This window comes from Peromyscus eremicus, chromosome 5 (assembly GCF_949786415.1).
Source record: "Peromyscus eremicus chromosome 5, PerEre_H2_v1, whole genome shotgun sequence".
Lineage (NCBI taxonomy): Eukaryota > Metazoa > Chordata > Mammalia > Rodentia > Cricetidae > Peromyscus > Peromyscus eremicus.
This window is the reverse complement of record NC_081420.1, coordinates 62,538,857-62,553,871: the sequence shown is the minus strand read 5'-3', so window position 1 is coordinate 62,553,871 and position 15,015 is coordinate 62,538,857. Positions and strand designations below refer to the sequence as shown.

General features: G+C 40.6%; 1 protein-coding gene across 2 annotated transcripts in view; it reads right to left on the bottom strand.

Moving 5' to 3' along the window:
• The window catches only part of Prpf18 (pre-mRNA processing factor 18), a 34,891-nt gene extending 28,947 nt beyond the window's left edge, over window positions 1-5,944 (bottom strand). Inside the window, exons 1-2 of one of the 2 annotated variants that reach the window (XM_059263571.1) lie at window positions 5,754-5,944; window positions 1,403-1,480 (exon numbers count right to left, since the gene is read on the bottom strand). In XM_059263571.1, the coding sequence (XP_059119554.1) occupies window positions 1,403-1,480; window positions 5,754-5,819 (144 nt within the window). In that variant the 5' untranslated portion in view covers window positions 5,820-5,944. Of the gene's footprint in view, window positions 1-1,402; window positions 1,481-3,964; window positions 4,050-5,753 lie in introns of those variants that run through there. The other variant, XM_059263572.1, reaches the window with a different exon arrangement.
• Between the last annotated feature and the right edge of the window lie 9,071 nt (window positions 5,945-15,015).

The window sequence follows — 15,015 nt, the reverse complement described above, 5'->3', positions numbered from 1 at the left end:
GCTCTGGGACCAAGATCTAAGACATTTGGTCAGTCAGATTCAAGGCTACAGCACTATTATTTTGCTTCACCCCTTCTCCTTATATAAGAAAAAAGGAACAAAAAACAAAACAATAGAAAGACAAAAACCCTGCTCACATCACAAAAAGGATCTACACAAAGCAAAAGCTGCACTATATTAAACTATTTTCCTCCATTCTTAGAGGAACAAGTCAGCAAAGAAGTGCATGATAAAGGATTCTTACTCCAGGCCAAGCCTAGGCATGATGCTGGGCAAACAAAGCATGAGAACTCTTCTTTCTGCATATCTACTCAATGGTTATTTACATAGAACATCTTTTATTGTCCTAAACTAGAAGCAAATGAAGTTGGTATCTTTACAGAAAACTATCAAAATAAAAATATAAACTTTTAAACATCTATCTTTAAAAATATTTCTTTGATACTTGCCTTTTTCCAACAGTAAAAAAATAAAGCCAAATGCATACGGAGAGCATCTACATTCTTCATGCTTTCCTCTACAAATGTTATGCTATACAAATTTCCAGAACTTCCTCCATTCCATGCACAGGAGTATTATCATCAAGTGTATGATTCAGTATATTTCAACAGACCCTGTTACTTGGAAGCTAAGAACATTAAACTAGTCCACTTTAAAACAACTGAAACAATTTCTCCACCCTCCCAAGAAAAACCCCAATTATCAACTAGGCAATGTGACATAGTGTTTTAGTCATGCATCTAAAGCACACAAAGGAAGCCTTTCAGACAGCTCATTTATTTCCAAATTCTTCTCCTAACCAATAGACTACACAGCATCACAAATGCTGTCCCATGTTTAAAACAAACAGAAGCATACAAAGGGTTGAGTACTCTGTTGCAGGCAGGAGTACTGGGCCTAGAAGGAATTATCAACAGATCTAACAGAAAACCAACTGCTTAAAGTGCTCAGGAGGAACCAGAGACAATCCTGCTGCCAATACAATCAAGGCTGAATGAATAGTGTTTTGAGTTCTTTCAAAACACAGTATTTTACTGGGAAAGGTGGGGGGAGAGTGGTGGTGGAGATGAAGATAAGGCAGTACCAGAACCAGGGCTTAATTTAAAAAAAAAAAAAAAAATCAAGCTTTGATCTCAAGCCAGTTCATGCTGTCCACAGAAAGCCAAACCATTCCAAGCCAAAAGTCATGCATGTATTTTCCTGAATTCAAGATCTGTTTTGTTTTGTTTTTTTAAAGCCAAACCAAAACCAAAAATTCATACCTCTCCAGATGGCTTCTCATTTATAGGCTAATGTGTAACATTGATAAATTGAACAGAGATCAATAATTTTGTTATTTAACAACAGCTATATAAATTTAAACTCAGAAATATATGACTTAGATAAAACCTTGAACTTATACCTTGTAGCCACATCTTTCAAAATATGCTTCCTCTTCTTTTTTTGCAAGTTCACTCCGCTTGAAATATTTTTTATTTTCCTATCAAAGAAAAAAAAAACAGTAAGTTAATAATGTATCCTTGGTAGAAATTCATGCCCCATAGTTATCAAGTACTCTTAGAAACCTTTAAAAACACTTCAGCTTTCAAGAATTTGGTAATGTTTTTAGTCCTGGAGATATTCACACTGGGCCCCTGTATGGAGGCCCCTCCACCAGAGGGCCTGTGTTCTGATGTGTGATAAACACTCAGTATTCTACTTGAACTCTAATAGGAGTTCTCACAGCAGAGAATACACCACAGTATTTTCAAAATGTTTTTGTTTTTCATTCACTTTCCTGACATCTAAGTTAAAGATAATTTCTCCAGACAGATTTACTAGGAACCACATAGAGATATCCTTTTGTTATTTTCTCCTAACCAGAACAGAAATTATGGCATATAGAGCCAGTTCCAAAATTCTCATCAATACGAGCACTCCAAAAGAATGTGTAAGGCCTCCTCACCTGGAATCAATCTTACCATATCAATTCTGGATTTCGTTAGTTATAACTCCTCCTTTGTATCAAATGAAAATCTGATTCAAAATGTTCTTACAATGACCAGTATTAAATGAAAGACTATAAACTTTTAGAAAACAACACCTTTACAATTTACTCAAATGTCTCAAGCAAGTAGAATGCTGGCTGGCTCACATGCCAAATAGTCACTTAACTTTTAAGAAATTGCCCATCTGTTTTTCCAACCGGTCACATTGTTTTAATCACCCAACAAGACACAGAAAACAACAACCATTAAAAAACTGACAAACTGCCGGGTAGTGGTGGTGCACTCCTTTAATCCCAGCACTCAGGAGGCAGAGGCAGGAGGATCTCTGTGAGTTTGAGGCCAGCCTGGTCTACAGAGTGAGTTCCAGGAAAGGCGCAAAGCTACATAGAGAAACCCTGTCTCGAAAAACCAAAAAAAAAAAAAACAAAAACCCTGACAGACTGAAGATAGGTACACGACTGCAGTCCCAGCACTTGGGAGGCTGGGGCATCAATTCAAGGCCAACCTGGACGATCTAGCAAGACTGCATAGCAAGAATTGAAAGAAAGGAGGAGAGGGAAGAGGAGGGTGAGGACGAAAACCAACGGTGCTCTATCGAAATCCAAAGCCGCTGGTGATTTCAACATGGCTGAACCAAGCAATGCTCATCAGGCAGTGGTTGTGGCGAAGGTCTACAGGATCACATTCCTAATTGGTGGCCTGGCACTGCCACCTCAAGGTTTACCCTGACACCATGGTGGACATTTTTCTTCGGAAGTTGCCACCAGCAGCTACAAGATTCACTAACAGTTTCAAATACTTCTACCAGCTGCAGCCTGAGATGCTGCAGAGGATTTATGATGGCAAGTTTGTGACCCAGTTGAGGGCCCCCATCTGGGAGGAAATCTCAGACATCAAAGAGGAAGGGAACCTGGAAGGGGTCATGAATTGCTCGGATAAGAGCACAGGGAAGCACCCTGGAGACCCTGTGGAATCCTATAGTACCCTACTTCCTGCAGCTCTGAACACTCTGCAGTGCCTCATACAGAACAGGAGGAGACCAGGCAGCAAGAGCTGGCTGACGCCATCCCGGCTGAGTGAGAGCAGGCAGGTCCAGGACCACCAGTACCCAACAGGCTATATACAGAGAGCAGGGGAACAGCCGGCTGACACCACCCTGCCCTGGTGCATGCAGGTCCAGGTATACCAGCATCTGTCATCTATATACCCTATACAGGGAGAGCAAAGGAGTTACTGTCAGCTCCGAGGGCACCCGAGTGAGGAGATGGCTGGGATCCAGAGCAGAGGGTGGTCAAAAGTTGAGGCCTGTGGTCAACATGCTGGGCCTGGGAGAGTGTTTCCGGGTATCACTGAAATAGTGTAGGGTGTCTAAGTAGTAACGAAGTCCTCACCACTGCCACTGAGCTGCTGGAGACATGGACACACGGGGACAGGGGCATGAACACACACGCAAGCATGCACACATCCCTTCTCAGATTCCTGGTGCAATGTTTTCTCTCCTGGAGTTTTAGCTAGCATCTATGCTCATCTCTCTGGTTCCTGACCACCCACCCACCCCCCATACACACCCTACCTGGCTGTTTTCCAATCTATACTGATTGTCTTGTTGTTGATAAGCCCAAGGGCCCCTGCCATGCTCTCCCCCATCCATAAATATAAATGTCCTCTGTTTTACACACACACACACACACACACACACACACACACACACAAAGCTTTTACTCATCAAAAGGTACTATTAATGAAATAACAGAAAGTCCAATCTGGAAGAAAATATCCAAAAAACATATACTTATGAAAGAAAGTGGTGAGATATATAAAGGAGTCCAGATAATCAATTAAAAAAACTAACCTAATTTAAATTTACAAGCTGTTTTAACACTTCACAAAAGATACATAAGCATCTAAAAAAAAATCACACAAAAAGTACTTAATATAATTTATCAGGAAGATGTAAATAAGAACCACACAGATACCTCTCCACTGAGAAGGCTGGCAACATGAACTGCTGGTCAGAGTGCAGACAGGCCAACTCTCTAACACTGCTCATGGATATGTAACATGGTACAGCTATGTTAAAAAAAGACAGTGGCATGTTTACAGGCAGGCATACATGCACTCTATAACCTAGCACTTCCAAAGAGACATAATGACAAAGCTTCCCAAAAGGTTCAGAATTTGCTCAACCAAATCTTATAAACGGCTCAAATACTCATCACTAGGAGAATGGGTAACTGGATCTATTCAGGGAACAGACTACAATTTAAGAAATAAAAAAATAAATGCAGGAAAATAAGTAATACTCTAAAAGTTGATTGTAGCACGAATCTTAAATTGTCTTATTAATAAAAGCAAACACGGAGCCAGGTATTGGGGTGAACGCTGAAAGATCAAAGAAGCAGAACAAGCCACAGCTAACCTCACCTCGCCAATTCCTCAGCTGATCTCGTTTCCTCAAACTGGAAGCCTCTGTGTCCTCATCCGAATGGATCTCAACTGAACTGGTGCTAAAAGCTTAAAAAGCCACCAGGTAGTGGTGGCGCACGCCTTTAATCCCAGCACTTGGGAGGCAGCGCCAGGTGGATCTTTGTGAGTTCGAGGCCAGCCTGGTCTACAGAGCGAGAGGCGCAAAGCTACACAGAGAAACATTGTCTCGAAAAATAAAAAAAAAAAAAAAAGGAAAGAAAGAAAGCTTAAAAAGCCTTTAGTTCCTGGTCCTCGCGTATATACTTTTCTGCTTCCTGCCATCGCTTCCTGGGATTAAAGGTGTGTGTCACCATACCTGGCGGTTTCCAGGGTGACTTTGAACTCAGAGATCCAGATGGATCTCTGCCTCCAGAATGCTAGGATTAAAGGTGTCTGTGCCACCATTTTCTGGCCTCTATGTCTGTCTAGTGGCTGTTCTGTTCTCTGACCCCAGATAAGTTTATTAGGATACACAATATATTGGGGGGAGGGGGCACAATATCACCATCTGATCAAACGAGGCTCCATATAAAAATGTACATCCTGCCGGGCGGTGGTGGCGCACGCCTTTAATCCCAGCACTCGGGAGGCAGAGCCAGGCGGATCTCTGTGAGTTCAAGGCCAGCCTGGGCTACCAAGTGAGTCCCAGGAAAGGCGCAAAGCTACACAGAGAAACCCTGTCTCGAAAAAACAAAAAAAAAAAATGTACATCCTGCTTATGCAAAATTCTAGAGCAGGCAAAACCGAGGTGGGAAGACACCGGAGCAGTAGCTGCTTCCTTGGCTAATCCAGGCAGGCACCGATTAGAAAAGTGGAAGGTGCTATTTTAGCTCCTCGTGGAGACAGGGTTACACAGGTGTTTGCACTGGTCAAAAATCACTGAGCAATAAACTTAAGATCCATGTAGCCCTTCGCACATAAATTTTTGCGCGCACACACACACTCACACACAAAGAGGAACAAATAAGCACTGAACTCCATGACGTGTGCCAGACTGCTTAGGAGTAAAGCGTACTAACTCTCGGCGACACGACTTGGAATGTCTAATGACCCCTAAGTTGTTTTGATTACCTGCAGCTGGTACTGGTTAGGAGAGTAAGCGCTGAAGTGACTCAGACGAGGGTTCAAACCCACTCTTGCTAGCTACGGGCTAGCAATTTGCCCCAGGACAGTGTGGCAGAACTGTCAACCCCACGCCCGCCCCAAGTCCTCTCAGTACCCTCGCCCTCACCCCAACACCCTTCCACACACAGGAACACAATCCTCAAGCCCCAAACGCCACAGCCAAAGGACCCTCACCACCAGCAGGTTCCTGTCCTCCACCAGCTGCCGCTTCCGCAGAATCTCCGACTTCAGGATGTCCATCTCGCTGCCAGTGTCTAAGCTCCACCTTGCCGCTCCAGCTCCTCGGCGGTAACCTCACCCCGCCCGGCGGGACGAACCGCCACACAACCGGAGCCCAAATCTCAGAGGACAACAACTGCCGCGGCCGCTTCCGGCGGAAGTCCAGATGAACGAGAGGACGGAAGGGAGCGGCCCCACCCCCCACCCCCGCTAACGCCGGTGAAGCCGCTGGGTATTGTTGCCCCCTAGCGGCACCCTCCGGTTACTCACCTGTGATTTTGGTAGACAGGTAGAGAAAAGAACAAAAGCCAGGCGTCCATGTCGGTTTGTCTCCTGTTTAATGGTTATTGTGCCCGTTTGAACCTGCTTGTTTGCTCCTGAAGCCTCCTTGTAGGGCATCTCAATTGTGTTGAGGCGAGATCTTTACTAGACGTTTGCTTCGTACTTTCTCAAGTTACTGGCTTGCCAAGAGGGTAAACATACTAGAGAATGAGAAAAACGTGAATAACACTAGTTTCAAAATGGCAGTATTCATTAATGTACTTGTCTGTTCAATGTCTGTAAATTTGGCATAATGAATTGTCTGCTCAATGTCCTGTAAATTTATGCTGCTTCCTGGTTATGTATTCAGCAATCAAGATTTTCGATAATATACTGGAGATATAACCATTCTTTCTTAAAACCCAATCCAAGAAAAAAGTACACTGAAATTGTTTTAATTTTGATTGTGATGCAGGGACTCCCTGTATTGCCCAGGCTGGTCTCAAACTCCTGATATCAAAGGAATCCTACTGTCCAACTTCAGAGTGCACCACCATACTTGGTAGAGATTTTTTTTTCTAAAACTATTTATAATGTATTTATTTCTGGTTCTATGCCACGAAAGCATTTTTATTAGTAGCAGTCATAATCCAATAATACTTTGTTACTTTTTCCTATTCTAAAAGGAAAGAAATATGATTTAAACTTGACTATAGGTGAGATGGTTTGTCAAAATAAAAATGGAAAGGATGCTCATTTTCAATTTAGAAGTTTTATAATGTGTGTGTGTATAAGTGTGTGTGTCTGTTAATAGGGTTATATTTCATCTAAAAGAGAGCCAGTAAGATGGCTGAACAGCTAAAGGCACTTGCTGCCAAGCCTGATGACCCGAGTTCAATCCCTGGAACCTACCTGGAGGAAGAAAGAAAAGAGCTGACTCCCGAAGTTGTCCTCTGACCACATCCATATCACAGCACACACTCATGTATATGCATACAGGTGCACATGCATGCAAATGCACAATAAATGGATAAATGTGATAATTTTTTAAAAGTTAAAAGATGCCTAACCTCTGCCAGAAATAAGCCAACATAGGAAGATGATTCATACTCTGATCTAAGATGCCTTGTTGATTTTTAGAGTTTTTAAAAACTCAAGGTACTTCACAAAATAAATGTCCTTGGATTAAACATGCTAACATTCTTGTATGAATATTTGTTGCCATGGGTCAAACCATTTATCAGCATCCTTCTGATTTAGGAACTAGAGATTATAACACCCAAACCTAAAGTGTTGGAGTGGCTGATACTATCAGAGTGAGAGTTCACAGAGAACACAAAGTGACCGGGTGAGACACTATTGGTGTACTAGTTAGTATCAAAAGTACTGCTGTCAAAAGGTACTAGTTCCTTTTCAATTTCCAACTTTGATTTTTATGTTTATGCAAATGTGTATTAAATCATGATGTGGGTCTCAGATCAAAGAAATAAAGAGGTGAATACCTGGAGGAGCAAACCTATGAGCAACTTGAACTACAGTACAGAAGAAGGAGGGAAAGGTGGCCAGGACCGCTTAGAAGCAGTCCAAGATCAATCCTGCTAGCTAGAAAATATGTACAACATTGCACCACATATGGTACATTAAAAATGAGACATTAGCTAAAACTCAAAGTTCCTAAATTGGGGAATGGCTAAATTATAGGACATAGACACAAATGAATAACATGAAACTATATTTCAAAAAATACTGAGCGATAGCAATGCTCATAATAGGCTTTCTTCTAAATAATAAATGTGTAAGTATAGCCTGTAAGACCAGCAAGATGGCCCAGCAGGTGGGTTGCTTGTGCGTGGGCCTTCCAAGCTGACTTTGACCCCTGAATCCTACAGGGTGAACAACTCTAGAGATTCATACTTTGACCTCAACTCACACACACACACACACACACACACACACACACACACACACACAGAGCATGGCACACACTTGTCCCTTCACAAACACACAAATAAATAAATACTTTAAAATGTAAGTAAATGTAACATAATCTCCTATGTATAACAAACACACAGAAACAAAGTTATTAGAAGAAAATATGGCAAAATGAAGTTGTTACATAGACATCAGATCCACTGGTAAGTATAAGTGCCTTCTTTATGCTGGAATTTGGTACAAATTCCATAATTTGGAAAAAATCAGTTATCAGTCATCTCCTGTTTTATTACTGAAATTTTTAATAGTTTCCCCCTACCTATCTGTTTTTTTAATTAAACATGATAAATTTTAAGTATTTCCTATACAAGACAGAAAGAGGGTAGGGAAATAATATTTCAAAGTAGTCATGACCATTCAATGGAATCCTCCAGTGTCTGATACAACCTCTCTACTCCTGTAAGAGATATAGCTCAAACCAAGTCCCAAAGCATAGTTCCTACCCATGAAGAAGGTCTCAATGAGCTTAGAGAGCACAGAATAGGCCCTGGAAGCTTAGATATTGTTAGGTTATATGATGTGGTGGTACATATGGGTACATAGTATTCACAGAACTTAAAAATAGCCCTCTTCTGAGAGATGAAGTAGTATGAATCAATCAATACATGGTTGATGAGATTATTCCTTGGAAGGAGCAATGCATCCTAAGAAATTATCTGTCAGTTATGGTGACTGGAGGGAAATATCAAATGTTATCAGGATGACCTACATTTGTTTTGTTGTAATCCTAATGGATAAAATATAACTTTTTAAAAAGAAGGGATAAATAATCATATACAGTGGGTCTCAATCATTAGCATCTCTCATAATAACCTGTTGGGTGTTTTTAATCATAAACTGCTGGTTTCCACACTCTAGGATTTCCAAGTGAGGCAGATGCTGCGGATCCATGGACCACACATTGAGAACTGATGGTCTATTGTTTCATAATCTCCCTATAGGAAAAGGGTAAATCAGAAACAGTCCGTGTCCTATCTTGAGGGATAGAGGACAGGAGGAAACATGTATCTGTGTATTTATGTATTTGCAACATTGTCATGGGCACCATGTTAGGGTCCTGTCTCCTCTCCAATGAGATTTCTGATGATCTAACAGGAAGTGAGCAGGCTCCCTTTAGGTCCAGCCACATTTACATGGGTGTTTTGTTAAATGTGACTATGGGCAGATACAAAATCCAATCCAGGGCAGAGGCCCTTCTCCCTTCTTTAGGAAACAGAAATTGGAATTCCATCAGTCTCCCCAAGTGTCAGGAAATAAACATGTGAATTTGAAAATGATAGATAAGCCATTTCTGTGGCATGCTAGAACTAGACTGGTCGATACTAACCCACAAGACATTGTTAAGGAATTTTGTGAATCAGTTGTTAAGCATAGCTCTTATTAAAAATTAAATAAGTTTATCTACAATTAAGTATTATAAGTGACGGTAACAAGTACACAGAACCTATTACCTACTCGTGACTTACTATCTGTGCTCTTGGGTTTATGACATCTGTATCTTTGAGGTAGGGAATCTCTTACCAACTCCTTGCTTGATGACATCATGTTAGTAGTTCCAAATCAACCATAGACCAGAGTAGTCTGTGTTCTCCAGAAGAGCAGAAGCACCAGGATACATATAGATAGCATCAATTTTCTTCTGATTACAAGGAGGCTGTATCCCGGTAAATACACTGTGTTAGTTTTCCTTCTTGCTCCTGCAGCCAATGGCCTGACAAGAAGCGATTTCTGGAAGAACAATTTTATTTTGGCTTACAGTTTGAGGGGATCACACAGGTCACTGTGTACAGAAAGGAAAGCAGCGACACCACAGAACAGCTGGCCACGTGGCATCTGCAGTTAGAAAGTGAAGCAAGATGAGCACCAGTGCTCAGCTCATTTTCTCCATGGGTTGGCACTGCCCACAGCCAGACTATATCTTACCTCTTCACTTAACCCTTTGTGGAAACAATCTGATGGATACATCCAGAAATGTGTTTCCATGGTTATAATAAATTCAGTAAAGATGACAATGAAGAGTATGCATCACAGTCATCAAGAATATCATAATTTGAAAATAAATTTTTGACGCCTTCCCTCACAAATACCTGCTTAGCAGCATGCATACAGTAAGCACACTGTAGAAAACTGATTGCCATCCGGAATCTCAAGATAGTATCTTACCAGGTATCACTAACCTGGGGAGAAGGTCAAAATCCCAAGGACGATTTCTACTGCATGTGTATCGCTTTTGCATAATTGTCAAAAATGTTTAAGTCTAACCATTGCTACTGTAAGAGAGACTCATGTGGAAAATGGTTTACATGGTTATGGCAACCTGAAAGTTTCCCTTCCATCTGCAAGCTGGAGAGCTAGGAAAGCTAGTACTAATTCTGTCTGAAGTTTTGAGAATTTGGGCAGGGCAATAGCACCATATGCTGGCTAAACCTCGAAGGCCAAGGACTGAAGAGCCAGGAACTCTTGATGCTCGTTAAGAGCCCACAGACATATCTACAAACCATGTTTTAGAGGCTGTTTGGGCATCTCATAGGTCGGGCAAGTTGACGCATAACACTAACCACAGTGGGAGTACGTATGCCACAGAAATTGGGAAATATTACAGGTCAGTGCTTAATCTAACATTTTGTTGCTGGTGTAAACTTTTAAAAATTGTAGATATGTCTCAAACAATAAGGTGGAGAGTGATAGAGAGAAATATCTGACATTGACCTCTAGTCTCCACACATAGGATTCCCCCTCACACCCATATATACAAAAATATGGATATAATATTAATAACACAGGTTAGGATTTCTCAACCTTGGCATCTCTTCATCGTGGGAGGGAAGCCTCAAGCCCTTGCTCAGTAAATGGATCAGTAGCATCTGATTTTTCTAGCTGTGATTAACAAACATGTCCTGGTCACTGCTAAGCATTGCCTGAGGAGCTAATCTCATCTCTCTGCAGTGGAGACCCATCGATACAAAATAAGTTAAAAGACGTGGTGTCTGTAGCCATCACTTATAAACAAGACAAAAACCTTTAAGAGATATTCTTTAGAGCATGTTAAGATCATTGTCTGATGCAACAGTCTCTCACATCATTGACAACTAAGTGTAGTTCTGATATGCATCTTCATTGTTTCACTTTTGTCTTATTCCTTCATCTAAACAAAAATATCACCCAGCACTCACGTGAGAGCCGGGCTTCTTCATCAATTACAACCATATGTTAGCTCAGGACACAAGAGTTCTGTGAAAATCAGAGGAAACATTCTGCGAGAATCAACTGGATGTATGGAATTTACAATAAAGAGTACCACATGTTTTGTTGTTATTTATAAATTGTGTCCTCCACACACTTTGCACCAGTAAAAAAAATGTATGTATGTATGTGCACACTTCTGCAGAGAGAACAAATATTTAAAGATCTACCAGCACGGCACTGGACATTATACTCATCTCCTAATGGTGTGGTTACTAAAAAACTGGAAACAGTTTTGCTAAAGCAAAGTTAGAAGTCAAAAAGGAAGAGTAAGATCATTTACAAGAAGAAATTTGATTGGCATGCAGTGAAGAGCAAACCCTGGGGCCTCTGGGTTGCTAATTTTCTACTCTGATCTTCCTAGTCTATGGCTTGCATTGGTTTCCGAAAACTAAGTCTTTATGCTGCATTGTTTCTGAAACTAGGACGCATCCTACAACTGATGTGTTTGTCGTGAGTATTGTGGCATTTTGCCCTAATTCTCTCTTCAGATCAAAGCATCCCTCTTCCATCTACTGGGAATAGGGCTTGCTGAAGGCACAGCAGCATCCCTCACAGGGCATTGCCCTGGCCCTCAGGCACCCACTCCTCACACAAGCCATCCCAATCAGTAGCTAGTGTGGAAATGTAAAGGCCTCACTTTGATGCTTCAACTTGAGAAAATCTAACACGTCTTTCCAGCTCTGTGTAGACTTTCTCCCCAAGGATCACGGGTCTCAATGCAACCTCATTCCTCTGCCAAATCCTGCCTTCCTCATTTCCTCCATGAGGTATTCCAAGAGCACTGCCTGAGAAAGGACAGCCATTCACAAGCAAAGTGAAGAAATGCTTTGACCAAGCGACACAGGAAATTTAAAAACTGGCCTTCCAGTTTTTAGATCAGTCATGTTTGTGGAGACTGTTAGTGAGAATTATCCTAGAATCCAATCCAAGGCTGGTAACAAGATTGAATTTAAGAATGTTTAAGAATGCTGGAAGTTGAGAAGCAGATCTTGGGCAGGAGGGGGCTGGAAAGTTTACAAATATCAGTCTTCCTTGCTAAGCCCACACTGAGACAGACACCTGCTGACCGGTCCCGGTGCCATGTTTTTTCTTGAATATTCAAAATGGTCACTGAAGGGCAGCCTATAGAGCCCTGGCCACCCTTCCCTTCCTAGACAGTTCTTGCCTACTAGTGTCTCCTGTTCTCTTCATCCAAAGCTTTTACACTGTTCTCCTAGCAGCGTGGCTGCCATCAATTCAATAGGGAGTTAGAGAAAACTTCAAGGTAGGAAGAGGAAAGGGGCAGTAACCAGAGCTTCTAAAGGAGAGGAGGGAATCTCCTGTAGCCTACTGATCATAAACTTGGAAATCTTGAAGTGGGCAATTTCCTGCCAAAAATTTAAGTTATGAAACTTGGTCAGATAAAAAGGTAGATTATAGAATCTACTTTTAAAAAGAAAATACTTGTTTTAAATGCTCCAAACCATAGAGTAGGGACAAAAAAAAATTTTTTTTAAGTTTCTGCAGTGAACCATGACCACACCTAACAGTGACTTTGAAATCTCCAAAAAGATGATGGGATCCCACAATGACGAGATGACTAGCTGAGATGATCCAGATTCACAGACTACTCAAGCAAGGACTTGAGACAAGGCATACATTTCCCCATTATGCAGAGACTGGACAACAAATGATACAGCTACCTCTCCTATGACTTGACAATTAACCCAAAAATTTTCTTGTCAGGATTCCCCTAAAGATGCCTTCACCCCCTGAAAGCAGGAAGTAATTTTAAGAAAATGATGCCCACATTCCCAAGAGGTGGAGTGAGTGGTTTTTGGTTGTTCAATGGCTTATGAATAATTGTCATTTGATTAGGATGGTTGGTTACAAGTGGTTATTGTTAATGGTCAGGAAAAAGACTAAACAAAGGAGATTAGATTCAGAGTTCTTGTTTAAAAAAAAGAAAGAGAAAAAAGAGGATATAGATAAGAGGTAGATTATTGAGTCTACTCTGAAAAAAAGATACAAAAATAATAGAATAAAAGGGTAGATTATTGAATCTACTCTGAAAAGAAAAAGAGAGAGATATAGAAATGATAAGATAAAAGGTAGATTTTTTAATCTACTCAGAAAAGAAAAAAGAATGAATATGGATATATTATAAAAAAGGTAGATTATTGAATCTACTTTTTAAAGGAACTACTTGTTTTAAATAGGATAAGTAATGAAATTTTTTGTCTGAATTTGTCAAATGTTAATGGACTGGACATTGCTAATATAATTCTTGACTGTATATATTGTATATACTTATTGTATATTCTTTTTCTTATATTAGTTTAACTTTTGATTTTAAACAAAAAAGGGGGGAAATGTGGTTAATATATTGTGCACCCCAATAAACTTATCTGGAGGTCAGAGAACAGAACAGAGACTATATTCAACATAGAGGTTAGGCAGTGGTAGCACACTTCTTTAATCCTAGCATTCTGGAGACAGAGATCCATCTCTGTGAGTTCAAGGCCACACTGGAAACAGCCAGACATGGTGACACACACCTTTAATCCCAGCACTTGAGATCTCTTGTCTTGCTTAGGAAAGACACATGCCTTTAATCCCGGGAAGTGATGGCAGGAAGCAGAAAGGTATATAAGGCGTGAAAACCAGGAACTAGAGGCTTTTTAAGCTTTTAGGCTTTTGAGCAGCAGCTCAGCTGAGATCTATTCAGATGAGGACTCAGAGGCTTCCAGTTTGAGGAAACAAGATCAGCTGAGAAATTGGCAAGGTGAGGTTGGATATGGCTTGTTGTGTTTCTCTGATCTTTCAGCATTCACCCCAATACCTGGCTCCAGGTTTGTTTTTTATTAATAAGACCTTTTAAGATTCATGCTACAGAAACTGACCAAGCACTTACAACCACAAAAGAAAGAATGGTGCTTGAGACCATATTTTTCACTATTGAGATTGACATGATCTTCAACAGGTAACTTTAACATCAGGTAAGCCATTTATTCTCAGACTTTCTAATGTCATACACTCTCTCTAGTCTTAAAAATATTGATGACTTCATAAAAGTTTTGTTTATATGAGTAGAGCTATTAAGACTACCATACTAGAAATCAAAAGAGAAATTTAAAAAATTACTTCATTTGGAAATATAACAAAAATATTACATATTAGAGTATAAATATATAAAGTACACATATAAAGTATAAGCATATTTTTTGAGAAATAACTACATTCTCAAAATCTCAATGAGCATAGTGGTCCTGTTTCATATTGTTTAAAACCTGTTAAATGTCTAATAGAAAAAATTGAATTTCACTTCTACATCTGTATTCAACTGAGTGTAATATCTTATTTTGGCTAAGTATCTCAAGAAAATCCAACCTCATAGAGAGATGTAATTGGAAAAAGGTAGAGTATCTTAAGTAGGTCCTTGTGGCTACTCTCTCTGATAACACTCCCCAAATTAAATAGCAATTGTTTTCAAAAGTTAATTGCAGGGCTGCAGAACTTTTAGCTCAGTCTAAAAGTGCTTGGCATGTAAGCAAGAAGACCTGACTTCAAACCCTGGAGCACTCTTCACTCTTTTTAAAGCTGGGCATGGTAGTGCACACTGTAATCCCAGTGCTGGGGAGGCAGAGACAGGCAGAACCCTGGGGCTCACTGGCCAGCCAGCCTAGTTTCCTTGGTGGTTTCCAGGTAAGTAAGAGACCCTGTCTCAAAAAGCAATGTG